General features: G+C 42.5%; 3 protein-coding genes across 3 annotated transcripts in view; all 3 read left to right on the top strand.

The window, feature by feature from the left end:
* Positions 1-9,344, top strand: part of nup133 (nucleoporin 133) — a 426,297-nt gene extending 416,953 nt beyond the window's left edge. The window contains exons 12-26 of the mRNA XM_073494865.1: positions 125-216; positions 575-738; positions 1,254-1,348; positions 1,906-2,130; positions 2,211-2,333; positions 2,475-2,574; positions 3,183-3,446; positions 3,622-3,755; positions 4,835-4,993; positions 6,678-6,813; positions 7,023-7,141; positions 7,906-7,986; positions 8,073-8,137; positions 8,309-8,397; positions 9,094-9,344. Of these exons, the coding sequence (XP_073350966.1) occupies positions 125-216; positions 575-738; positions 1,254-1,348; positions 1,906-2,130; positions 2,211-2,333; positions 2,475-2,574; positions 3,183-3,446; positions 3,622-3,755; positions 4,835-4,993; positions 6,678-6,813; positions 7,023-7,141; positions 7,906-7,986; positions 8,073-8,137; positions 8,309-8,397; positions 9,094-9,230 (1,983 nt within the window). The 3' untranslated portion in view covers positions 9,231-9,344. The remainder of the gene's footprint in view (positions 1-124; positions 217-574; positions 739-1,253; positions 1,349-1,905; positions 2,131-2,210; positions 2,334-2,474; positions 2,575-3,182; positions 3,447-3,621; positions 3,756-4,834; positions 4,994-6,677; positions 6,814-7,022; positions 7,142-7,905; positions 7,987-8,072; positions 8,138-8,308; positions 8,398-9,093) is intronic.
* A 2,563-nt stretch (positions 9,345-11,907) lies between these two features.
* Positions 11,908-17,241, top strand: acta1a (actin alpha 1, skeletal muscle a). The gene is made up of 7 exons (XM_073494557.1): positions 11,908-12,163; positions 14,050-14,189; positions 14,556-14,880; positions 15,003-15,164; positions 15,313-15,504; positions 15,615-15,796; positions 16,797-17,241. Exons 2-7 carry the CDS (start codon positions 14,061-14,063, stop codon positions 16,938-16,940), a joined length of 1,134 nt encoding a protein of 377 aa, XP_073350658.1. The 5' UTR covers positions 11,908-12,163; positions 14,050-14,060; the 3' UTR covers positions 16,941-17,241.
* Positions 17,242-18,876: 1,635 nt separating this feature from the next.
* Positions 18,877-23,725, top strand: ccsapa (centriole, cilia and spindle-associated protein a). The gene is made up of 4 exons (XM_073478800.1): positions 18,877-18,978; positions 20,461-20,845; positions 22,734-23,074; positions 23,486-23,725. Exons 2-4 carry the CDS (start codon positions 20,497-20,499, stop codon positions 23,657-23,659), a joined length of 864 nt encoding a protein of 287 aa, XP_073334901.1. The 5' UTR covers positions 18,877-18,978; positions 20,461-20,496; the 3' UTR covers positions 23,660-23,725.
* Positions 23,726-25,654: the final 1,929 nt, after the last annotated feature.

The raw sequence follows: 25,654 nt of genomic DNA on the forward strand, positions 1-25,654 counted from the left end.
AAGAAGAAGAATTTATGTGATATGTGCAGGCAGTTAACAGGAAAAAGAAAATGTTGCTGATCCACGTGTTTATGCATTTGATTGTTATCTAAAACATTTTTTTAATTCTGATTCTGTGTTAAAGGTTTCAGCCATGGAGACGCCAACCAGATCCGAACCTGTAGCTCAGGAGGACAAAACCAAACTCCTGAAGACGGCTTTCCTGCAGTTCTGTCGGTACGTCAATAAACGTCAATGAACATTTCCCAAATCCCTCCCAAAATCAAAATTATGGCTGCACAATACGAAAAAATGTTTTTACAGACATTGCGATATGATTCTTGATTAGTAGAAGTGATCATTTTTGCATCACAATTTTCATTTTCACAAAGAAAACTATAAAAATCATGAACCCTGAATATTACACTCGGTCAGATTGTGTTTAATAATATCTCGATTAATTCTGCAGCACTAACCAAATCTTCTGTAGACAGTTTTGGATGTGGAAAGTTGGCTCCATGCAGCGTTATTTGGAAATTAGTGTATAAATCCCTGCGATACTGTAAGTGAAAAATAATCATCACTCCTCTCTCAGTAACGATCTGGTGGGAGCTCAGACGGTCACAGACGAGCTCTTCCCCGCTGACGGTGACGGGGACGAGGGAGCCGAGCTGGACGGCGTGGTGACTCGGATCAACCTGGATCTGGTGGACGATTACCCGGCCTCAGACCCCCGCTGGGCCGAGTCTGTTCCTGATGGTGAGGAGGGGACAGGGGAGGGAGACGGGGTCTGTTCACCTGCCGTTAAAACACCTGACAAAAATCCTGAAATTGAATTGAAAGCTGGTGATTGATGTGGCATCTCTTTACTAATTACGAGAAACACAGCAAGTATATTCATCTTAAACATAGATAATACAACATGTATAACATGTATGTACAGGTGTATTTCTACCTCATGTCCCTTGGCTATAAATACCTCGTCTGTGCTCAATACTTCTCCTGCCGTTACTGGAAGATCACTTTTAAAACAGTCAGTCAGTCACTGCAGAAAAGTTAAATATATAAACGTAACAGAAGAGATTAAAATAATGTTTAACAACATCCTTTTGCTTAAAAAGAAAAAAAACTAATTCAAGAAAAAACAGGAACAAATGAGCAAAAACAACAGTTGAATTAAATAACCTGGAGATTATAGAAGTCGTCGAATTCAAACTGTTTTGTGCTTTTGACGGTTTTGTTTCATACGAACGTTTCTGTTCCTGTTCTTCCAGAGAGCGCCGGGTTTCCTCTCACCTCGCTCATCATCCTCCACCAGCTGGAGGACAAGATGAAGGCCCACGGCTGCTTCATGGACTTCCTGCTCCAGGTACACACACACACACACACGCGCACACACACACACACACACACACACACACACACACACACACACACACAAATAGAGCTTGTATACATTCAATCTTTTGCATAATGGTGGACAGAACGAATGTCGTGGCCTTATGACTAATGCAGCCTGTGTTATATAAAATAATATGAGATTATTTTAGAGGTGTGCTGATCTCTTTATGGAGATCCGTTGATTTGTGTTGGACCATGGACAGTAAAAGATGCTGCTTCCTCTCCTTCTGGTGCTGTGTGCTGTCTTATAAATGTCCACACGGTGGTGCTATTGCTACAAAAACCAATCGGCTCTGTTTCACCCAGCGCCCTCATGTCACTTACATCTGTCAAAAGAGTACTCCATCGATTTAGCATTGCACTTCTATGGCATTGTTGGACTTGTACTTCCAGTTGAAACAACATTTACTTCAACGTGATACCAAAGTAAAAAACTTGTCTTTTGCCAGTTTTTTTTTTAAAAAAGTGTTAAAAGTTAAAATAGATGCATCTATGAAGTGACTGTCGCCGTCCTCCCCTTTCCAGGTGGGTCTGCTGGACCGGCTCAGCCAGGTGACGGTGCGCTCGTCTCCCATGGCAACACGCCTCCTGCTGTGTGAACACGCCGAGAAGCTTCAGGCAGCCATGGTGCTGAAGAACCACCACACCAAACACCCCGAGCTGGTCAACCGGGCCATCAACATCGCGCTGCAGAGGAACAACGCCGCCGTGCCGCCCAGCCTCACAGCTGCTGACGTCTTCTTCAGAGAGGTGCGTGTCTGACTGCCTCCTGCTCTGATAATCCACGTGGAGGGGAAGTTGGACTAAAGCTTTGTTCTTGGTGTCCTCAGGTGTCTCAGATCTCCTCAGTGTTTGATTGTCTGCTGGAGGAGGAGGAGCGGAGTCTGAAGGAGAACCCGGTCGACTCGGTGCAGTGGGCCGAAGTGGTTCTCACGGTCAACAACATCATCAAGGTACGTTCATCGTTTTGTGAAGGCTGATTTCTGCCACTGAGGAGGGGAAGACAACAACACCGACTTTAACTTGGTGAAACACCTGCAGTCATTTAGTGAAGGAGAATCATTTCAGCAGCTGTTGTCTGTGTGTGATCACAGGACAGTCTTCAGGCTGCTGGTCAGTACAGAGACACCAAGGCCTCCATGTACAGAGCGTCTGAAAAAGCTGCTGCAGAGCCCGAGTATATCCCATGGACAGGTAAAACAAACCTCTTTCTCCTGTCTACAGCTTCGGTCTGGCAGCTTATCGGTTGTATGTTGCGGGGAAAATCGTTGCTCTTTAAGGATCTGAATTTTTAGTGCCCTTAGCAAGTTATTATGTGATGTTTTCAAGCTGCCAGTGTTGGATTGTGGGTCTTAGACAGGGGAGAGCTGAGGCTTTTGTCTTTTGCATCCTCGCGTTATGTAATGTCTGTTGCAAAACGTGGTGACAACAATGCACAGAGGTGCTGCGAAGTGACGCCAGAGGAGCAGAGAAGCAGGTCGATTCTTAGGACACAGTTTTAATACCTTTAGCCGTCATTATGGTTTATTGACTTACACATTTCATAGCTTTGATTGTACAGATTTTAGGAGTGTGAAGCATTTGAAGATACCATCTCTTTTGCATAAATATCAGAATATAGACTGTTGCTGTCCACGTAAACATTGTAGAAGAAAATACGCTCCAAAATATGGTGTGTGTTTATTTATTTCAGGTCTATCAGTTGACCGCTGCCTTATTTATACCAGTGTTATAGAGAAGTAAAGATTGGAGCCTTCTAATGTGGAGTAGAACAAATCCTTGATCGATCTTCTCTCCTACAGCGTCAGGAGGTGTCGGCGGCGTTCGGACCGTCATCTCCCGCCAGCACGAGATCATCCTGCGCTCAGTTTACCCGCACGCCGACTCAGAGCTGCGCAGCGCCCTTTGCGAGCAGCTGGTGGCGCTGTTGGACATCTACCTGAGCGGCTATGTGGCCCAGCTGACCTCCCTGCAGCAGCAGAAGCCCCCGGGGGCTCAACAGGAGCGCTACAACAACCTGGAGATGGAGTACAGCCAGCGCCGCTCCGAGCTGCTGGCCCCGCTCTGTAAGTGGATTAAACTCATTCATTTTAGAAAATGCTGATATATATATATTTTTGTACATACTGGGGTGGTATTAAGAGAAAAATATCTACCCTAAACAGGGTAAACTAGGGTTAGTGAACATATTTCAGTAGGTTTGTGTTGCTGTTGACACTGTGAAGTTGTTCTGTGTTGCAGTGGATCTGGGTCAGTACCAGTGGGTGGCAGCGCTGGCTGAGAAGTACTGTGACTTTGACATCCTGGTTCAGATGTGTGAGCAGACCGACAACCAGAGCCGCCTGCAGCACTACATGACCAAGTTTGCAGACCAGGTACACAAAGAAGCAGAGATGCTAATGGGAGGAAAAGCAGATCTCGTGTTGTGTTGGTGTGTTCAGGAGTTTGTGTCTCAGACTCTGTGATTACACACAGTGTGCCAACAGTTTGTTGTTATTTTACTGGAATAAAATGCACCAAGAAATTAGGGATGGATTGATTTGACAATCAGCCGGCAGATTACCATATCGTTGAGACATTTTTCCATTTAATTCAGTTTTCCTTTGGCTCTGCTGCAGCTGCCTCTCGTCTGTAGTTACCATCAGTGTGAAGCCGGCAACACAATCTGATCGGTTAAATGTCACAAGTAGATGCAGGCTGACTGTAGCTAAGGAGGTACAGCGCCCAGTAATTCGAAGGTCGCTGGTTTGATGCCTGGGATGCATGCCGCAGTATCCTTGAGCAAGGTGCTGAACCCCTGCTCTGTCGTCACTGTATGAATGTGTGTGTGAACGGGTGAATGTGACAAGTGTTTGCCTCCAAAATATGGTGGAGCGGAAGTGGAAGAAAATGGAAATACTCAGAGTAAAAGTACCTCAAAATTATACTTAAATACAGTACTTGAGTACATTCCATCACTGGTTATTCTGAATTTAAAGCTGCTGTAAGAGTTGTCATCATTTTAGCTCCGCCTCTGTGTCCTGATTGGATAAAGTGGGCGGGGATACCAGATCATTTCTCTCCTCTTTTTACTGTTTGAGCAGCAGGAGGAGGAGAAACATGAGTTACTGACCAAACACTCTATAACATGTACATATAGTGATTACTGTATTAATCCTCCTTTGCCCTGAGGATTCACACACTGGGTTTTTTGGTGAGTGACACTGAACTAAAACCTTGTCTTGAATGTCAGACGACTGTCAGTGTTGTGTGTGATTAAGCCTGTGAGCTCAGACCTCCTGGATGAAGGGCTTCACACTCCAGACGTGCTGCAGAGCAGTTTGGCCTTTTGCACAGAAACAACGAGTGCAGTTCAGCTTCAGGCTGATGAGAGATGTTTTACTTTCACTTCACAAGCTGCAGCGTTCTCACTCAGCTGCCCCGCTCACTTCCTCTTTGTTACTTCCTGCCGCAGAACTTTGCTGACTTCCTGTTCCGATGGTACATGGAGAAGGGGAAGAGGGGGAAGCTGCTGTCTCAGCCGGTCGCTCAGCACCAGCAGCTGGCCAGCTTCCTGCAGTCCCACCAGCACCTGAGCTGGCTGCACCACATCCACGTCCACGACTACAGCAGCGTACGACACACATGCACACACACATGCACACACAGAATAGAATAGACTCTTTACTGTCATTGTATAAAATAACACAACGAAACTGTGTTTTCAGTAACCCTGTTCAGTAGCAACACACACACACACACACATCTTGTCTCGGTACAAAACCACAACCACATCCTCTGTGAGTCTACCAGAGTGTAAAAGCGACACACACAGAAGGCTTCCTTCCTTCCTCGCTTCCTTTGTTACACTTCCTCATTTTTTCGTCTTTTCTTTCACCGTTCCGTCTTTGTTTCCTCTGCTTCACCTGTCTTCCTTCCTGACATCCTCTTTCTTTTATCCTGTCCTTTTTTTTGTCGAACTGTCTTTGTTTCTTCCTTCTTTCCTTCCTTCCATTCATCCACTCTTCCTCTTCCTTCCCTTCTTACCTTTGTTTCGCCATTCATTTCTTTTATCTCCCCTCCATTTTTACCTCAGTATTTATTTTATTTGAACCTTTTTTTCCTTATGTCCTTCCTTCCACCTTTTTACTTTCTTCCTTCCCTTTAATCTTCCCCTTCACCCTTGTTTTCCCTCCTTCCATCCTTTTAATCTCTTTCCATTCCTTCAATCCTCTGCCCTAATTTCGGCTTTCTACCTTTAGTTTCTTGCTTTCTTCCTTCCATTTTCGGTTGTGTTTTACTTCCTTGTTTCCTTCCTTCCTGTTGTTTCCTTCCCCTCCTGTTTTGTTTCCTACAAAAACTCATCCACTGCCCTACAACTGCTACCACAGTGAAAGCGTAAAATACAACTTTGTTCCAGATTATATAGCATGTCCTTCCCTCCTCCCCTCTGACTTCAGTCTACAGCTGCTGCAGTGTCAAACAGAAGAAAAACACACACACACACACACACACACACACCCCTGTTTCCTTCCTGTTTCAGTAGCTTTATATTTGCTCATTCTCACTATGACCAGAGTGCAGCAGAAAATATATCACCTCTACATCTCTCACACACACACACGGTTCATCTTCCTTCTGTCTCGCAGTTACTGAGTGCACACACAAGAAAACTACATACACACATATATCTCTCTTTGTCATACATACACACACACACACACATATATACACACACACACACACACACACACACACACACACACACACACACACACACACACACACACACATTGCTCTCTGTCACACACACTGAAAATGAAAAAAGCTTCCTGGTTTTACACTCGGTCTGACTTCGGGTTTTGATGCAGAATACAGTGTGAAAACACATGAAGCTGCAAAAAATAAAAATTCTCCTGCCTTTTTTAGTTTAGAGAACCATATATCAATATATATATATACATATATATATAAATATCTATATGTATATCAAACAAAAATATAACACGACATCTTCTAGTAACACAAATACAAACAAAAGTGAAGAAAATTCACCATAACTTTATGAAATCTGTACATCAATGAATCGTTCACTGAATGTCAGAAGAAAGAGAACCTGCAAATATTTTAGTTCAACCTTCAGAGTTAATTTTATATATTTATATATACACCAATACTGTTCTCCTGTCAACACATTTATACCAGGAGTTCTCATACAACACATCAGTCATGTTGATCGTGGCGTTCGGACTGTACAGCTGCCTCGTGCAGTTTTGAGTGTGATGCTGTGACTGAAGCGGTGTGTTGCATCTCTGCAGGCTCACAGGACGCTCTACAGCCAGGCCAACGTGGAGACACGTTACTTTGTGAAGAAGAAGACGCTGCTGGCTCTCAGTAAGCTGACGGTGCTGGCATCCGACCTGCCGGAGGACCAGCTCAACAAACAAGTCGACGGTAAAAGCACGAAAAAAATCATGTTAAACTTCTGTTAAATTCATGGGACCTCACAAAAAACCTATCGCTGAGCTAAATTTTTTAACTTTGGCCCTTGACTTTTATCAGCGTTGTTTCTTTTCTCACTGATGTAAAACCAGAAGAACATCACATGCGTTGAACTCGTCGTCTGACCAGACATTTATAAAGTCTTTTATCTGTCCGATCAGACATCGTGGAGCAGGAGCGCTTCCTGCTGCATCAGGAGACTCTGCCCCGACAGCTGCTGGAGGAGAAGCAGCAGAACCCCGACACCATGCCTGTGCTCAGCGCTCACAACCTCATACAGGTGAAAACACACACACGAACACACACACACACACAAACACACAAACACAAACACACACACACCAGGTCTGCAGATCAACCTGAGAAAGTGGAACATTATTCCTGGAAGGACGATTTGTCCTTCTGAAATTCATCATTTGTTGAGACAGTGGAAGAAATTTCACTTGTGTTGAAATTAAATGTTGTGTTTTCCATTCATAAAGTTGCAGGTACAGAACCTTTAAGTTCTGAAAGACTTGGGTTGACCTGCACGCTTCGAAAAGCAGCAAAAGACTTAAAAAGTGCAGGAAATGCAGCTCCTCCATGGCGTGTTATTAGTCTCAAAACCAGCACACATAAAACCCAAACACGTGCACCTGATACGAGCACACAGAACAGTATGTACATGAGGGGGAAACCATCCTCGCATGGAGCATTTCTGCTGCGATCCCACAGAGCTGTGACTGGCTCGGTCTCGCCCTTCCCTACTCTCGCTCTCGTCTCTCATTGGTCATAATTACAGTAATTAAGTATTTAGATAATGAGCGCAATCAAAGTGACGAGAATTTGGGGGAAATACTCACTGAAACTGAAAAAATCAGATTTCTGCAGGAGAAGTCGATCAGTAGATTGACTTTGAATCCCTCAACATGAAGAAGAAAACTAGATTTCCTGTTCACTTTGACATTTTTTAAACCAGATCACTGCCACGAGTGAGGAATGATCATGACACAGTGGTTAGAAACAGTAACTAGACGGCCTCTGCTCACTGTCTCCTCTCCACAGCTGTACATCTGCGACGACAACAGACGAGCCAACGAGTACGACTTCAAAAAGGCTCTGGATCTGCTGGAGTACGTCGACGAGGTAACTCATCAGGCGCTGGTGTGTTTGAGGTTCGACTAGTTGAGCTTGGTGACGGTTAAAAGTGATTTTCTGTGTTCGTGTTGCAGGAGGACGAGGTGGACATCGACTCGCTGAAATGTGAGATCTTCGGTAAAGCGCTGAGGAGAGACGAGTAAGATCCATCTGTCATGTCTTTATCTAATCATTCAGTTTGGTGGAAAATTATTCTACGTCGCTGATGGAAACATTTTTCTAAACATTGAATTTGTCTCCGGCTGTTGAAAAATGTGAAAGTTATCAACAACTAATTTCATGTTTGACTCTGACGCTTCGTGTCTTCCAGCTGGTCGTCAGCTGACGGGAGTGACGACCCTCTGGAAGCCGCCAAAGACAGCACCTTCGTCAAGATCCTCCTCAAACTCATACAGGAAGGTGAGAAACCGGAGCACAGCAGGAGGATCCACAGAAAGCACTGATTTATTTAATCGTCAAAATGTAATTAGAAGCTTATCTGAAACGACTAAATGATATCACCTTCAATTTTTCAGTTTATTTAAGATAAAGACATCTGGTGATAACACAGGTCTTATAAAGGTTTGAACTGCCAAAATCACGAAAAACAGACTCAATAAATAAATGAATATGCTATTAAAAGCACCAAAAGTAAAATTAAGAATAAATATATGCATTAGTTAATTTATAAAATGTGACATAAATTGATATTGATCTGTAAATATTTGCTTCTATATTTATTTTCCTTTGTATGAACTCCATTTTACTAATTTATTCATTTTTAAAGTTTCATTTATTTGTGGATTTATCTATTTATTTTCTCCCTATTTATTACCCCAGGCCTGTGTATTTTTTTTGTTTCTTTTCATATTTCTGCTTCACTATACAATGAGGAAGCTGTAATTCAAAGTGGGTCATGGGGTCAGGTTTTCTGCACGCCCTGCCCTCTCAGAAACACGTGTTAGCTCTCACCTGCAGTCTTTATATACTCAGCCGTCGTACACTGAAGCAAAAAAAAGCACAACATGCACGAGCTCAGACATCAGATGCTGCTTCTTAAAGTGCACAACACCATATTTTTCCTAAATGACTGAAATGAATGTCTGTATGTTTCAGGAGTTTCTCTGCAGACGTACCTGCCTGACGTCAAAGAGCTGCTGGATCTGGACGAGCTGAGCAGCTTGAAGTCAAAACCCTGTTTTGAGTTCGTCCTTCGAGCCAACTATGAACATTACCTTCAGGCTCAGATGTGACGGCTGCTCCCCTCCTCATGAAGCCCACTGCACTTCAGCTTTCCTCTGCATTCTGATCACCTTTGAGATTTGTTTAAGTTGTGCTCTTTTCTAAATAAATGTGTAATTTCTGTACGTCGACAGTATTTTTACCTCCCAAGGATTCAGCTTCAGTTCACCGGGTTTTGTGGTCATTTACTGACCTCTAGTGACATTTCTGGAGCTCTGTTTTAAAACAACAGTGACAAAATGTACAAAGTTCATAAGAGATTGTTGGTGTTAAAAATAATCAAACAGTCGTGAGCATCAAACAATTATGTGTCAACAGAAGTGAAGATACTCCTTCTGATGCTGTTATACACGAAACTTACTTATCAATTTACTTAAGATTGTGAATTAATTTCAAATACAAATTTGTGTTTGAGTTCTCTCCCTTTTAATAGGACACATTTAATCATCTTTAAATGGTGACAGAACCAGAGATATCGCCTTTTTTATTCCACACATCCTTCTCTGGTTCAAAAACCTGGCGCCTACATTACCCACAATGCAACTTAGCCACTGAGTGACATCACTGGAGGCAATTTATCAGAGTACATGCAGCCACAGAAAACTTTATACTACTTTTTTTTTAACATGTGCAGGTCTCTCCAAGATCTGTAAACACACTTTAATGTGTAAAATTGGTGGAGTTACCCTTTAAATCTGATCCACTGCAGGAACCTGCTTTAAATTCTGTTTACTTTCTGCACTGGGTCGTCTTAGCGTCCGGCGTCAGATCCATCAGACCTACAGAGTGACAGAAACCGGGTCCTGCAGACTCCAGAAGCGGGCCTGCATTCGTCAGGACTTCCTCCTGCTTGTTGACGAGGGGCAGATGTTGGTTATAAATACATTTTTCGACTTCTCTCCTGACGGGGATCCTCCACGATGATCCACTTTTCACAGCTTCGGCAGCTGCAGACGGCTTTCAGGATCCAGCTCGCCTAAAAATAGTGAAAGTAGGTTAGATTAGGGACGGCAGCGCTGCATTACTGTTCTGCTTTTGACCTTTAAAACGATGGAAAAACATCATTTATCTGAGCAGGACTCAAACTCTCCTGTTACATCACACACAGGGTCTGCAGGAATTAGTCAGTCACAGAATAAAAATACAAAATATTAATATTAATATGACACAATCGTCCTTCAGACTTTTACTGTGACACTCAGTACATTTCAGAGCCTGGACTTTGGTGGTGTCTCACTTAATAATGTTGAACACAGTCTTGACCTGTAACTCCACCACCATCCCCTCCACCCACTGACATAAAATTGATGATTTGAAAGTTTCTCTGATGTTTGTAAGAGTGACGCCATTGTCAGATGTTTATGTTGCATCATCTGTCCTCTTTGGATCGACGGCACCAGTCTCTGCTCTCTTCCATCTTCCATTTAAAACTGGCCCGGCTTCTCTGATCCGCAGCTCTGCGGGTCCCGACACCTCAGTGGAGCTCAGTTAACAGTTGGATAAACACAGACGGGTGTGTTGGCTCAGTTCTTGTCTCCTGTCTCGGTCCTGCGGCTGCAGCTGCCTGACGGGCTGCAGGTCCTGACCCTCTTGTTTTAGAAACTGAAGCGTGAACGACGCTCAGCTGCTGTGAGGATGTTGTTGTTCGGGCTTCCAGCCGATCAGCGCAAAGTCTGTACGGACCTGAAGAGATCTCAGGGTGTTACGACACAAATCCTCCTGAAGCCGAGAGGATTTATTTGACTTTTCTGGTTCAGGAGAAGAACATTTATTTAAGATTATACATCAAACACACTCTGGTTAAAATCACATGTAATTCTTTATCTTATAAGCTTTATACTTTTTGTTATTTAATTGATGAATACATACAGTGGCTGCTGAACGTGGTTTGTTATTACACAAAAACTACACAATAGATTTTTTTTTAATTTTTAATTTTAATTTTTCAATGTTTTTGACTAAAATTCTTATATTCTTCACGTTTTTATTTCTTAGGGAACGATGGCGGTAATCCTAACTTCATGGAAATCCAACTAAAAATCAGGATCTGTCAGATTTATATATGTTTTATTTGATTTTGGAATAGATTTGATTGAATTAACGGAGACTGTTGGGCCTTGGCAGAGGTATGCACAGAGATTATTTTAATAATAATAATAATAATAATAATTTAAGGCTTTTTGTGGAGGGAACCTGTGATGCTAACTTCAGGGTTATCCTACAGAAATACGTCATCACTACAGCTCTCTACTCCAAACATTTAACTGAAAACCCATTCAAAAAACCCATTGATTTTGAGATGAGGAAACCGGAAGTGCAACTAACTGATTTCCGGGTTTTATGACTCGTTACTATGGAAATTAGACATTTAAACGCTTATGACATTAAAGCTGGGTGTGATTTATGCTCTGCTCCTCCCGGTGTCACATAAACTGAACTGAAAAACCAACATCAACAAGAAGCAAAACAAATAAAGAAGAACAAAGTTTACAACCTCGTTTAAAAAAAAAATTGTAAAAATTTCAAAATAAACTTTAAAGTTTTGAATGGACGTGTGTACCATCTGTGTGTGTGTGTGTGTGTGTGTGTGTGTGTGTGTGTGTGTGTGTGTGTGTGTGTGTGTGTGGTCGCGGTCTGGTCTCGCTCCATACAGGGGCTCGAGCGCTCCGCGGCAGCCTCGCGGGGGCTTCCTCTCCATGTATGGCCCGCCAGGCGCGCGAGCCTCTCCGTGTGTGTGCATGCATGCGGCCGCCGTCCCGCGCGAGACCAAATATGGACGAAGGGGTCGGTTGAATTCCTGCCGAGTACTCGGACATTCCTGCCGCCTGGTTCGGAGGAGACGGTGTATATAAGGACCCCGGGGGCCGCTGCCCCGTCACCCCCCACTCAGCTGGAGCCAGCAGCGGTCCAAGCGTCTTCACTCGCGGCCGGAGACGAGCAGCAGGTAAGCGGCTTGGAGGAGCGCGTTCACCGGGGCGCAGATATGGGTCGGGTCGGTGGGTGGGTGGGTGGAGGAGAGGGTCGGGATTAACTGGGTTTAATGGAGTTCGGCTCGTTAGTTAAAGTGAGTGAGACAGATGGAGAATAATCCGGACTGAGTGGTTAAGTGACGGGAACCGGCGCCTGGTTCGGTTCAGACAAAAAGCAGCTTTTGTTGTGACAGGTAGCGGATAACTTCCGCTGCTGCGTTCAGGCGCTGTCGGAAATCCTGCTTTTACTGGAGGACGACGGAAAATCTCAATTTAATTTCCTGTAAAATTGCAATGTAATGTTCAGGGAACCGAGGCTGTGTACGCTATGGTGTCATTTACTGTGACAGCACTGTTATTTTTCTTTTCATTATACGTTTTTTTTCACATAACATTTAAAATTGGCTTTTAACAACTCATTTTGAACGCATCAAGGCAAGTTAATTTCTAAAGCACAATTAAGACACAAGGCAACTCAAAGGGCCTCACAGGGGCCTGAAATTACATCAGAAGACATAAAAAATTGCATTTAAAAAAAGTAGGAAGACTCAAAACATTAAAACAAGTTAAGAAATAGGAAAGTAAGCTAAATTAGAAGAGGTGTAAAAGAGACAAGACACAGTGCAGTTCAGAGCCTTGAAATGACCTCAGTGAAGTCATGGAAAACACATGGAAAATGAGAGAAAAAGCCAAATGTCCTGGACAATCTTGTGTTGTCCTGAAACATTATTTAAACTCCCCAAACACTACACAATACAGTATAGAATTAGTAGTGTAGTGTATAGTATATTTACTATACACGCTGCATTTCTAAAGTTTTGATGGAAAATAAATAAGCGATCAGAAAGTTGATACATATCGTCTCTGTACATCTCCACATTTGGTATTTTTGATTTTTTGGGTAAAATAGTTAAAATATTAAATATATGGATATAAAACCATTTAACACACCCTAGGAAGGAGACAAAGACAGACATGTTGTGATAGCTGCTACACTGCACTTGTTTTTGTGTTCCCAGTGCTTACAAGTGCTTTTTAATTCGCTTCGCACTACTCACCAGTAATTAAGAAACAACGTCCACGCATGGCTTTGAGAATTTAATGGATGATAAAACTCTAAATATATCTCCAAAGGGTGGTCGATAACACTAAAAGCTCAGATGTAGGAGCTTATGTGGAGCACTTGAAGGCACCACCAGGCTTAATTAGGGTTATTAGTGTTCTTGTTTAGTTCTTAATGACAACATGTTGTTACAGGCTGAGTAAACTGTATTCAGCTGATTAATTACCCTCCTGTTTAATGATACGCAGGATCCAGACACTGCAGGGCTGAGAGAGGCTATTTAACAAGACTGAAATATAGTCATTAGCCCTCGATTATTCTTACAGTTTAAACAAAACCTGGAGGAAAAAATTCAAGTAATAGAAGAAACAGAGTTTATTTGCTGACCAGCTGCTGATTATCATCATCCACAGTTTAATAAATATGATTAATAAAATGTAGAATGATGATACATGCTGTAAGTGAACAAGTTACTTGTTTTTGGTCGGAAAATATAAAATTAACAATAAAAAAGTGGTGGTTAATGGATAAATAGCTGCATTTTTACAGTACAATGACATAACACAACATGAGGCTATGGCCTGTGCACCCAGACATCACGTACCAACTGCTTGTTTCTTGGAGGCTTTGTTCATGTGTTTGTCGTATGTGTGCATTGAAGTGCTAATTATTGAATTATTGAAGACTTAACTACACCACAGTAGCAGTATATTTTACATTAAATGTAAAAACTCAGTGTCAGACAAATGATGATGACAGATGTGCAGGAACTCATCACCTGTGACTCTCCTCCTCCAGAATCCGCAGACATGTGTGACGACGATGAGACCACCGCCCTCGTGTGCGACAACGGCTCCGGCCTGGTGAAGGCTGGTTTCGCCGGAGACGACGCCCCCAGGGCCGTGTTCCCCTCCATCGTCGGCCGCCCCCGCCACCAGGTACACAAGAGCTGTTGTCCCACGTGTGTGTTCCCATCACTCACCTGAACCTTCTGAGGATCTGACCCCTGACCCCCTGTCTTCATCTGTACTCTATTTGGCCTTTCAGCTTTTATTGTTTTGAGCAAAAATTGTCAAAAAAATGGTGTAGAAATCAGGTAAATTAACACAAATATGGAATAAAAACTTGAAGCATGTGTAAATACATAAACATGTGTAAAACATACCAGCAGTGTTTATTCATTAGTCACATTTTAAAGAAAGGATAGAGGCATCGTAGCTGAATGGGAGTCAAACACTAAGCTGGAGTAGAGTCCTGCTGTGTGTTTTATTTTGATGGACTCACTTGGTTCCTCCTGCCAACAGGGTGTGATGGTCGGTATGGGTCAGAAGGACTCCTACGTGGGTGACGAGGCCCAGAGCAAGAGGGGCATCCTGACCCTGAAGTACCCCATCGAGCACGGCATCATCACCAACTGGGACGACATGGAGAAGATCTGGCACCACACCTTCTACAACGAGCTGCGCGTGGCCCCCGAGGAGCACCCCACCCTGCTGACGGAGGCCCCGCTCAACCCCAAGGCCAACAGGGAGAAGATGACCCAGATCATGTTTGAGACCTTCAACGTCCCCGCCATGTACGTGGCCATCCAGGCCGTGCTGTCCCTCTACGCCTCCGGTCGTACCACCGGTGAGTCTGTGGTTACACAATGACGAGCTTCCAAACACAATCAGATCACTGGATTGTATCATTACAACATTATATCATTCAAGACTTTGGGATGGCTTTAACTCTCGTGTTCCTGCTCTCAGGTATCGTGCTGGACTCTGGCGATGGTGTGACCCACAACGTGCCCATCTATGAGGGCTACGCTCTGCCTCACGCCATCATGCGTCTGGACCTGGCTGGTCGTGATCTGACCGACTACCTCATGAAGATCCTCACCGAGCGCGGCTACTCCTTCGTCACAACCGGTAAACACTTCACATCAGCACAGAACACAGTTGTGTTAGTTAAACTGTCAAACAACAATTTAACGCTGGTACTTTATATATTTTAGATTTTATAGTGTCAGGTTAAACACACACTGCACAAAGTCTGATCTCTCCTCTCTGTTTCCAGCTGAGCGTGAGATCGTGCGCGACATCAAGGAGAAGCTTTGCTACGTGGCTCTGGACTTTGAGAACGAGATGGCCACCGCCGCCTCCTCCTCCTCCCTGGAGAAGAGCTACGAGCTGCCCGACGGTCAGGTCATCACCATCGGCAACGAGCGTTTCCGCTGCCCCGAGACCTTGTTCCAGCCCTCCTTCATCGGTGTGTAGCAGGAGCTGTTTTCAGCTGTAGTTTGTGGCGAGAAGAGGAGCTGATACAGTCCCACGTCCCATCATGTGTAACCTGACTCTCTCTGCTGTCCACCTGAACAGGTATGGAGTCCGCCGGTATCCATGAAACCGCCTACAACAGCATCATGAAGTGTGACATCGACATCCGTAAGGACCTGTACGCCAACAACGTGCTGTCCGGCGGCACCACCATGTACCCGGGTATCGCTGACCGCATGCAGAAGGAGATCACAGCTCTGGCTCCCAGCACCATGAAGATCAAGGTACGACAAACACTCAGAGTTGCACACACAGTACAAAACTGTATGTGCAGGGACAAAAGTATGTGGACACCTGGAAATTACACCCATATGGGTTATTTTAACATCTACTTTCAATATAACGAGAAATTAATCTGCTGCAAAAACAGCCTCCATTCCTCTGGGAAAACTTTACACAAGATTTTAAAGCCTGAACTGACTGAAAAGTCGAGAACAGCTACTAAACAAACCTTACTGGGAAACAGTTTTGTCATGTATGAGCCTGCTTTGTTAGCTCTAAAACATCCAGTGGAAGTGTTGGGAACACGACAGACTACACTGCTATATTATCTAATTAAATACGTACTAATTTTCAAACATTTCCAGGACAGATATCTGAAAATTGAATAAAGCCAGGTTCACAATTCTTGTTTTATTTTGTTGTCGACATATTAGAGATTTTGTATATCTTGTTTTATCAGTCTAGAAATGAGACAATAATGTCAACAGCCATAAAAAAGCGATTTCCAGCACGTTTTTATCAATAACATATTCTGTAAATCAGGCTATGACTGATATATATGAACAGAGCCTTCTGTAAAAACCTTCAGAATATAGTTAGGAATAACGTTTTGTAAAAATTCTATACATTTTTTGACAAAAAATAGTTAATAGGATACAAATTTTAACTCACAGATATCACCATGAAGCTCACTGAGATGATTACTTACATTAATACAATTATTTAATGGTAAATATGCAAATTGGGCTATAAAATTGAATATGCACTAATTTCAAGAACAGAAATCTGAACTAAAATAAACACTTAAATGAGTGTTTCAGACGTTTTCTTTCTACCAGTCTGACAGAAGACGTGTTATAGAAACAAACTGTGTTTTCCCTTAAAATCATCTTAAAAGTCGTCATCCGACTAATTAATTAGAGTCATTGGTATCATCATCTGTTATAATTTGTGTTATCAGACAGTAATGATGACAGTAACTGATTTCCTCCTCTTCTGCAGATCATCGCCCCTCCTGAGCGTAAATACTCCGTCTGGATCGGCGGCTCCATCCTGGCCTCCCTCTCCACCTTCCAGCAGATGTGGATCAGCAAGCAGGAGTACGACGAGGCCGGTCCCAGCATCGTCCACCGCAAGTGCTTCTAAACACGACGCCTCCACAACCGCCTCAGGCTCAAGACCCGGAACGATAACGACGGCGCTGCCCCAGGACTCTGAAAACCAACATCCTCTCTTTAAGGAGAAGTTTGATCCTCACCAGCAGAGATCATCCAACCTGTACATATCTTATTTATTCCTTCTGTTACGTATGTGACCTTTTGAATGTGTATGATGTCTGATGTGAATGTGTAAAAGCAAAGCGAGTGTTGGATTTCGAGGTACGACTCACTCCAACTCGGACCAACTTATAAAATACAGAAAAGACCCCCCCCAAAAAAAGAAACAAGATAAATAAAATTCATTTATTTTCACGTACGACTGCGGTCTTTAATTCTGATTCTCAACATTTTTATGTTTGACCTTACAAACAAATAAATATCCAAATATAACGACGTCATATGAGGTTTATATTGATCCTTTTGTTAATAAATAAAGGCTGTGTGTAGTTTGAAACTATTCAATACTCCAGTGGTGTGCTGGAGTACTCCAATCTTATACTTATAAATACTCTATTACAAGTAGAAGTCATGCATTCAAATTTCACTTAGAGCAACATTATGTAACTTTTTAACTTAAAATAACAGCTTCAAAATAAGTTTGATGGGGATTATCAATTAAATATACACCATTTGCATAAATTCTGACACTAAAAGAAACACCTACATGTGTATTTTTGATGTTTTTGTTCCACTTGTCTTTCCACTACATGAAAAACTGATGTTTTCACATCTTGTCTTTTAATCTAATCCATCCACCGGGTCAATTTCTTGCTGAGTTGCTTAAAAAGTAAATCCATCATCAGCATTTTGGCTTCTCCAATCTGAGAATATGGAGCAGTGGCTCATGAAATCAGGCCAGCACATCACCGTGTAAACATCTGTAAGCCGTCAACCAATAAACAAATCCCTCTCTGCTGGTCTGAATCCAAACACACGAGTGAAACCAGATTCATAATAAACTTTATGAGTCTGTTAAAGCTCCGAGACACAAACAGAGACTACTCAGCCAAACTACACAATGTGATGGTTTAACAGCACTATTGTTGATATCCTGGCTGTAGATGAGGTGATGATGTGTAACGTCTCCAACAGCCTCTGTAATCTCATTTAGCCGCTTGTTTGCAACAGCCTTTTTCGTGACACGTAAACACTTTATTCACAAGTGGGATATTTATTTACGTATTTTATGTCATAAAGCAAAATGTGACCAGAGATGTTTAACCCACAGACCTCTTTATAGGCATTTAACTGAAACCCTTATTATAAAGACCCTAACTATCTTATTTCCAGGTGTTAGACCTCATTCTTCTGTTGGTCAGCAGACACAGGTTGTAGCACTTGGTACATTAAGTGATGTCACTCAGAGCTGAGTGCAAGAGAGGCTTAGACGTAGTGAGTAAAGATGACTCTGTTGAGCTCACCTTGATGACATCACTATGACATCATTAGGCACTGAAGGAAGAAACTTTTTTAAAGAGTTCAGGTGTGATCCTCTTGTTCTCAGCAGGTTGCCTGTTCTCACCTGTTGTCATCACTGCACAGATGGAGGCAGAGCACGCATGCGCAGTGCAGGGTCTGCATCTTCACGGGAAATCATATTTCTTCTTCATGACTACATTTCTGCTCCATCAAGCTGGCGGGAGTTAATCACAACCGTACCGGAAGTATAGACTGTCTTCTTCAAATTACGAATACGACGATAGATAAATAATTAAAAATAAAATATTCCGCATGATCTTCAGAGGCGTAGATACGAACACGAGCCCATTTGAGTGGGATCAAACATTTTAATTGAGCACACATGTATTGAATATCGGCTTTGCGGGGGTTGATGTTTCTTCGAGTTTTATTTTGAAAGTCTGCGCCGGAAGCGCTGCGCTGTGTTTAAGCTAGCTTAGCTCGTCGCTCCGGCGGTTTGCTGTCAGTCAGAGAAGAAGCGGGGCGGTGCTGCTCGTGCGACCGCGGCTGTGAAGGCACAGACTGGGCTTTAAAACCGGACCGGACCGCTCTGGGATGAGTTCTGGGTGAGTGAGATTATATCCGACGTCCATTTCCGGCCGTTAGCCTCATTTTTCTTAAAGCTCACCGTGTTTACAAACGCGGGCTGAACGCGGGCAGGTGAGGCGCTGAACATGGCTCGAGCCTGTTTCCACTCGATAACTGTTCATTTAAAACTCACATTTACACGTTTAACAGCGTTTTTCAGCTTCAGCACACACACACGCCCGTGTCCTCTTTCCCTCTGCGGTGTGTTTACAAGATAAACACGTAAAAAGACGATGTTTTGGGGTGTGACTGAGGAAATTAGCCCTAAAAAACAAGAGACCCATCTATATTTTTTTTCCAATTATAGGTGAGAAAAAACACCAATAAATTAGCCTTAATTAGCTGTTTGAAAATAAATTGATGTGTAATATTGTTCATCTGTTCGTCAGATGTAGGCCAGCTCAGATAAATGAATATTTAATGTGGCTTATTTAAGATAAGAGGTTGAGTATTTGTTTAAAAAATGAAATAAAAAGATGTGTGTAGGCGGGAGGACTCCTCACAGGAAGAGATGGTCTGTTGTTGGTCGTGTAGTGTGAGTAACAGCAGTAGTAGTACAGTCAGTAGTGAGGCTATAATAAGCCCCAATCCTCCTCTGCTCCCAGTTTAATCTGGTGTAAAGGGAAGTGGGCGGGGCCTACAGGTAGACCACACCTGACAGAGTGACGTCACCACGGGCTGCAGGTAGATCCTTTCGAATAGACTGCAAATTATTTCATGTTCAGGTTGCGTCAATGCTATTAAAGTCATTTTTTTTTTTTAATTTAAACACACTGTGTGTAGTTTCTGCTACAAGGTGTCCCGCTAACAAAACAAGCAGTGTGGGATCATGGGAGCTGTAGTCTTTATTGTTAAGAACCCACCGTTGCTGGCTGCCAGGAATAAAAAGCAACAACCAGGTCCTGGCCAAGTAAAGAGTCTCCTACGATCCTTGAATCCCTCATTGCAGTGTACCCCAGCCTCTTTTCATTTTCAGTTTTATAAAACAAAAACCACAATAAAAAGAAAAAGAAATGGAGAACAAACCAAAAACCCACCGTGACTCAGGCAGAAACGTTCGCAGACGACATAATGTTTTAAAGTTTTAATCACATTCAGTCACGTTCGCCTGCTTCCTCACTCTCTGACGTGTCGTCTGGTGTTTCTGCTGAAGTTATAGCAACAGGTGACCAGTACAAACCATTACTTTAAATAAAATTGTGGCTCAATCCAGTTTTATGCAGTAGTGAAATAATCGTCATATTAATCGATAAAGAAAATGAATCACAAACTGTGGTTGATGACAGAATCAAGTTAAAGACAAGTCTTTGAGTACACTGAGATTTGATGAAAGCACAGCTGTTTGCTCTCCTCTTGTCTGTGATGATAATCAGACGACATCATAAATCATATCTTATCCTGTTGTTGAGCTCTATTTTGATTCAATTATTTTATTTCCTCCTCTTTACTGCCTCCTCCAGTGTTTCCAGAACCAGACACGAGCAACAGCGAGAGCCATGGTGACCAAAAAGATCCGGACAGAGTACATGAAGAAGTTCAGGGATCCCAAATGGGAGACGTTTTCCAAGTGCTACGAGGACTCTCTGAAGTACCGCCTGACCCGGCGGGTGATGGAGCATTCCCACAAGCCCTGGTTCTGGGAGGGCTGGGACAGCGGCTCCGACTCCAGCGGCTGGTCCACGCCGAGGCTGACCCGGAACAAAATCGTCCCTCTGTCCCTCCCACCGCCGACGTCCTCGGAGGTGAAGCAGAGGTTGTCCAGCCCCGGACCGAAACCCCCAGAGGATGGAGAGACCGAGGGGGGAGCTGGTGAGGCAGCAGCCGTCGACGCTGCACCTGCTGCAGGTGAGAAGACTGTTTTAATAATATTACTGACTTTAACGATGAAATAGTCGATTTGTTGATCAGTCAACCAACAAAATAATGAATAGACACCATTAGATTTATTTTTCAAGCAGCATGGTGGCTGCTGTCTGTCTGTCTGTCAACCTGGAGACGTGTTTTCAGGCTCTCAGTACTTCTGATAAACGATCGAGTAAAAGAAACTATTTTCCATATTCGGGACGACATTATTTCTAGGCATTATATGAAATAAAAGCTGATTCAGTATCAATCAATTGCCTTTTCAATTCATTGTTTGGTCTTAAAAAAATTAATAAAAGTCCAATGACTAATCAATTAACTGACTAATCAATGCAACATTAGCCTCATTAATTACACTAATGGCTCATCTTCAGTCAGTTTGTCCAGGACTCTGGTTTCTGACTAAATGCTTGTGATTGTTAGCATGAGGTGTTATGTTAACTACGATGTTGTTAGCATGCTGATGTTAGCATTTAGCTCGAGGCACCACTGTGCCCGAGCACTGTAGCGTCTTATTTCACTATTCTGGCAAAGTGTAGATTAGATTACTAATTAGAAAAGTACTCATCAGATCAATCTATAATGAAGTAGTTGCCCTCCTCTGACTTTATCAGTCTGAGTTCAGGTGGTCGCGCTCTGTTCATGAATATTAATTAATCCAGATGCTCACAGGTTGCTCTATAAGGACGGTAAACTCACCTGTGCTTGTATCCGATATGAGAAAATGGAGATTTGTACTTTAGTTGGAGGGATTGTTAAGATCGTCCTGGTTCGTCTGTTTCCTGTCTGGCTTCCAGGAATATTTTGGGATAAATAGCAGATCCCCAGGAGGAGTTTGTTTGTGCTCCTGTGTGAGCGTCACTCTGACAGTATGAGGGCCGGAGGCTGGTTTACCTCAGGAGACACTGCTGCTAAAAATATATCTGGACTGAAGGTTATGCGATCAGATGGGACCGTTTCCTATCTGATCCGGATACAAAGGACTGATTGTGTCTCCTGTAACATTTCCATGGCTGCGTTTCAGACCGGAGAGCGTCCGTGGAGGAGCTTTGAACTTCACCACCACACGTTTTTAGAAAGTCTATGTGCAGCTTATGTGACAATACAACAAACTGCAGACCAGCAGATTGTTATTAAGAGCCACCGTGACACAAACATCCTGCGACAGTCTACTGAATTTATCTGAGCAGTGCTGCAACATGTCCTCAGAAAGTCACTTTCTACAGCTGCTACAGGCAAAAACACCAAACGTTCACTGATTTCAGGTCCTGAAATACGATCATTTGATGCTTTTCTTTGTCATATACGATAATAAATTGAATATCTTTGACAAGTTAACTGTTGGTCGAACAGAAGACGATATCTGATGAAGGAATGTTCCAGTATTACAGTGTTTTTCACAATTTTCTGACAATTTATTGACAGAACAATCAACGATTATGAAAATAGTCTGCAGATAAATCAAAAATTATAATCATAATTGTTAGTTGCAGAAGTACTTGATTGGTGCTTGTTTGGAAAAGGGCAGTTATTAAAAAAATACTTGGCAGGTGATTGATCAACCATTCAGTTCAACAGTAAGAGACTCAGTCGAGAGAAGAGTAAAACAACATTTTACATGTAGTGGTCGTTACATCGAAACCACACGTGTAGCCGACCCTTTCTAGGAGGCTCAAAACTTGAAGCCCGGCAAGATGGATTCACGAGATTCACGTGATCTCCTGAATCCAGCCTCCCCGCAGGGTAAACTGTGAGTGGGTTTCACTCTCACTGACAGAAACGACCAAACCAGAGACAGAAATTCAATGAAAAATGTTTCTGTTATAAAATCTTTCCCTCGTTGTTTCTGAGTTTTTTCTGTCCGTCTCAGTTGTAGAAAACGGTGTGAATGACACCAGCGCCGGTTCCATGATTGCAGCTGCAAACAGCAGCGGACCCTCAGATGACACCGAGACAGACAACGGTCCCGCTGACACACCGTCTTCTGACGGAGAGCCTGTAAACCCGGCACCCAAGCGACGCCACCGCCGCCGCACCCCTCGGTCTGAACCGGGACACCGAGACAGTTCCCATGACGACAAACCGGTTGTCGTACGCAAACCACCGAGAGCGAAGAGCCAACCGCCGATCAGCTCCAAGGAGATCCGACGGTCGTCGAGCCGACTGGACTGGACCGAGAGACACACGGAGGTCCGGAGGACGCCGAATGAGGTGAGTGTTCGTCTCACTGAAGACACTTCAAACACAAACTGAGTCAGAACCTTCGTCAGCAAATCAAACACACAGTGTGTATCAAAACAAAACAAACAGTAGTAGTGTGGGCTCATGGGAGTTATCTAGTACTAAAACGTTGTAATAAATGTGTTTTTGAAAGTTTAACAGTGTGTTAAGTTGGCTTGCTTGCAATAATTAGTTGCTAAAATATCCTGTTCATGTCTTCGGAGGCAATGTAAATTAAAAAGTATTCCAAAGACAGGAACAACTAAAAAGCAGAGCAAGACGAGTCTTTGAGCAGCTCGACCTCGATCACAGGACACCAGAGAAGTGAAGCCGTGTCACCGAACACTCGGCCAACATTAATAATATAACAGCGGTGTTGTTCTCTCTGGTTTCTCCTCTCAGACAACCGACGCCTGCGTTCAGACCCGGCGGGACTCGGACAAACGGGGCTCCAACCTGGACCGTCGGCGGGCTCGGTCAGCTGACCTGGAGAAGATGAGGCGGTCGCAGCTGACGGTGGTGGACGACCGCTGGATGACGGAGTATATGCGCTGCTTCTCCGCCCGGCTGAGGTAGAGACGGGATCCCCCCCCCACCCCACCCCCGACTCCTGAAAACCAGGTTTCCTTATTGGAGAGCAGATACGAGACAACAGATCAGGGGTTAGTTTATTCAGCTGAAACAACAAGAACCACGTCGTCCCATTACAGTCCATCAAACCAGAACTGCACTCGCTGTCCTGTCTCCTCAGAGGACGGCAGAGTATCAAAGTCAAGAAGTGGGCAGAGCTGCTGATGTAAAATGTAATTTGTTTTCAAAGTGAGGTGCTTTCAATAATAATAATAATAATAATGATAAACTTTATTGATAAAGAACTTTTCTAAACAAGGTTGCAAAGTGAGTCACAGAAAAGGAAAAAAATGTTCACAAAAATTCTCTTTTTTCCAGTCGTGTTGATAAAAATGTATTTATCCTGGGAAAAAAAGAAATCAATCAAAACATCTTTTTTGTTTTTTTTTTGTGATTTTTTTTTTTTAATTTTGTGAAATTTGAGAGGGAAAAAAAATCCTCAAAAAAAAATCTCCAACATTTTTCTTTTCTCTGATTTAATTGTTTAATTGTTGGTTTTACACAAAAAATGTAAAGAACTTTTTGGGAGAGAAAAAATCTGGAGATAAAAAAAAATGTTTTTCATGTGTGAAATCGAGACACTGAGGAGAAAGAAATGATTTCAACTTATTGTTTTTTCTTCTGATTTCTTTTGTTTTTTAAGTCACTTTTACACATGACACAATTGTATTTCTCCTGAAAAAGAAAATTTTCGGGAGAAATATTTACTTTTTATGTGTGAAAAACAATTTTGGGCGAAAAAATCTGGAGATAAAAAAAATTCCCTTTTTTATGTGGGAAAAAAATTTGAGGAAAATGTTTGGAGGTGAAAATAAACAAAACAAAAATTTCTTCTCATGTCTGAAATTCGAGTGGACAAAACATTTGAGGATAAAAAAAAAACGCCTGATTTCATTTTTCCAGTCGGAAAAAAAAAAATTTTGTGGGAGAAAAAATCTGGAGATGAAAATAAAAATTCCGAAAGGTGATTATTTTTGCATGTGTGAAAAAAAAATGTTTTTCATGTGTGAATTTTTCCTTCTTCGTTGGTTTCACACATGAAAAATTAGATTTTCAACTGTAAAAGAAATTTTTCAGGAGAAAAAAATCTATTGACAAAAACTTTTTTTTTTGTGCAAGTGTGAAAAAAAAACATTTTGGGGGAAAAACAAAAAAAAAAGATTACTTTTTTTTCTCCAGTCTTTTTCAAACATGAAAAAAGTATTTCTCCTGTCACAGAAATTTTTCAGTAGAAAAAATATATTTATAAAAATATATATATATATGGTGGTATAGTGGAGAAAAAAATATCAGGGAGGAAAACTCCTTTAAAAAAAATTGTTTTAGGAGAAAGAAACAAAAACTTATATATGTTCTATTATTTCATGTAAAAGAAAAATGGGGAAAAAATTCCACCTGTTTTTCACCTAATTTATTTAATCACATTTTCACAGATGGAAAAAAAAAATAAGGAACTTAGAAACTTTTTTTTTCCACCAGTTCTCAAGTCAACAAGTAAAAAACATTAAGATTTTTTTTTTAATGGTGGCTGAAATAAAATGCTGCAAGTACTCGACTGATCAGAAATGTTCAGCGCTGAGACGCCTCAGCCCCAAAGTTCCTGCGCTTTGTGAAAGTACAACATCCGGAGCCAGGACTTTTTTTGGGTCAAATATTGTCCTCAGAACTTAATTTAGACTCCGGTCCCTCGGATTGGAAAAACACCTAGTTCCTCTAAAGCGTCCTCGTCTCAGGGGAAACGTCCTCTTGTGGAAACTCGTCAGGTGACACAAACACGACTTTCATGATCGTGTTGCTTCATAACAGCTGGATGTGTGGATACGTTCTCTAACCAGCTCCTCATGTCGCCTCTAAAGGTGGTGATACATCAGTGCGTCCGGCCCACTGCTTTACTTTAATGACGTCCTCTCTGATGAAGTAACGAGGCGATGAAGCGTTTTC

The sequence above is a fragment of the Pagrus major genome, chromosome 1 (assembly GCF_040436345.1).
Source record: "Pagrus major chromosome 1, Pma_NU_1.0".
NCBI classification, from domain to species: Eukaryota; Metazoa; Chordata; class Actinopteri; order Spariformes; family Sparidae; genus Pagrus; species Pagrus major.

Coding starts and splice junctions, on each gene's coding strand:
- acta1a (XM_073494557.1), top strand. CDS start 14,061: ATGTGTGACGACGATGAGACCACCGCCCTCGTGTGCGACAACGGCTCC. Junction 15,165..15,312: donor CTACTCCTTCGTCACAACCG/GTAAACACTTCA, acceptor CTCTGTTTCCAG/CTGAGCGTGAGATCGTGCGC. Junction 15,505..15,614: donor GTTCCAGCCCTCCTTCATCG/GTGTGTAGCAGG, acceptor CCACCTGAACAG/GTATGGAGTCCGCCGGTATC.
- ccsapa (XM_073478800.1), top strand. CDS start 20,497: ATGGTGACCAAAAAGATCCGGACAGAGTACATGAAGAAGTTCAGGGAT. Junction 20,846..22,733: donor CGACGCTGCACCTGCTGCAG/GTGAGAAGACTG, acceptor TGTCCGTCTCAG/TTGTAGAAAACGGTGTGAAT. Junction 23,075..23,485: donor TCCGGAGGACGCCGAATGAG/GTGAGTGTTCGT, acceptor TTCTCCTCTCAG/ACAACCGACGCCTGCGTTCA.